This window comes from Procambarus clarkii, chromosome 3 (genome assembly GCF_040958095.1).
Source record: "Procambarus clarkii isolate CNS0578487 chromosome 3, FALCON_Pclarkii_2.0, whole genome shotgun sequence".
NCBI lineage: Eukaryota > Metazoa > Arthropoda > Malacostraca > Decapoda > Cambaridae > Procambarus > Procambarus clarkii.
The window spans coordinates 14,851,707-14,852,229 of NC_091152.1; the positions used below are offsets into that span (position 1 = coordinate 14,851,707).

The following is a 523-nucleotide window of genomic DNA, read 5'->3' on the forward strand; positions in this document are numbered from 1 at the left end:
TGGGAGAGAGAGACGCAGAGTCCAGGGAGGGAGAGACGCAGAGTCCAGGGAGAGAGAGACGCAGAGTCCAGGGAGAGAGAAACGCAGAGTCCAGGGAGAGAGAGACGCAGAGTCCAGGGAGAGAGAGACGCAGAGTCCAGGGAGAGAGAGAGACGCAGAGAGTCCAGGGAGGGAGGCTGTGAGGAGGCGGGGAGGAAGAGAGGACATCAAGATGACTCAAATGGAAATCAGAAGTTTGATCCACTCGGCGCTGAGGCGAATACACGCACACACGACTTTTTGGTGGAGTGGAGCAGGTGGCGTGGAGCAGGAGGCGTGGAGCAGGAGGCGTGGAGCAGGTGTGGAGCAGGAGGCGTGGAGCAGGAGGCGTGGAGCAGGTGGCGTGGAGCAGGTGGCTGGCGTGGAGCAGGTGGTGTGGAGCAGGTGGTGTGGAGCAGGAGGCGTGGAGCAGGAGGCTGGCGTGGAGCAGGAGGCGTGGAGCAGGTGGCGTGGAGCAGGTGGCTGGCGTGGAGCAGGTGGTGTG

At 63.1% G+C, this 523-nt stretch overlaps 1 protein-coding gene across 1 annotated transcript in view; it reads right to left on the reverse strand.

The window, feature by feature from the left end:
* Positions 1-227: 227 nt before the first annotated feature.
* The window catches only part of LOC138368323 (uncharacterized), a 4,729-nt gene continuing 4,433 nt past the window's right edge, over positions 228-523 (reverse strand). Inside the window, exon 2 of the mRNA XM_069330852.1 lies at positions 228-523. This exon is cut by the window's right edge and continues 661 nt beyond it. Within this exon, the coding sequence (XP_069186953.1) occupies positions 228-523 (296 nt within the window).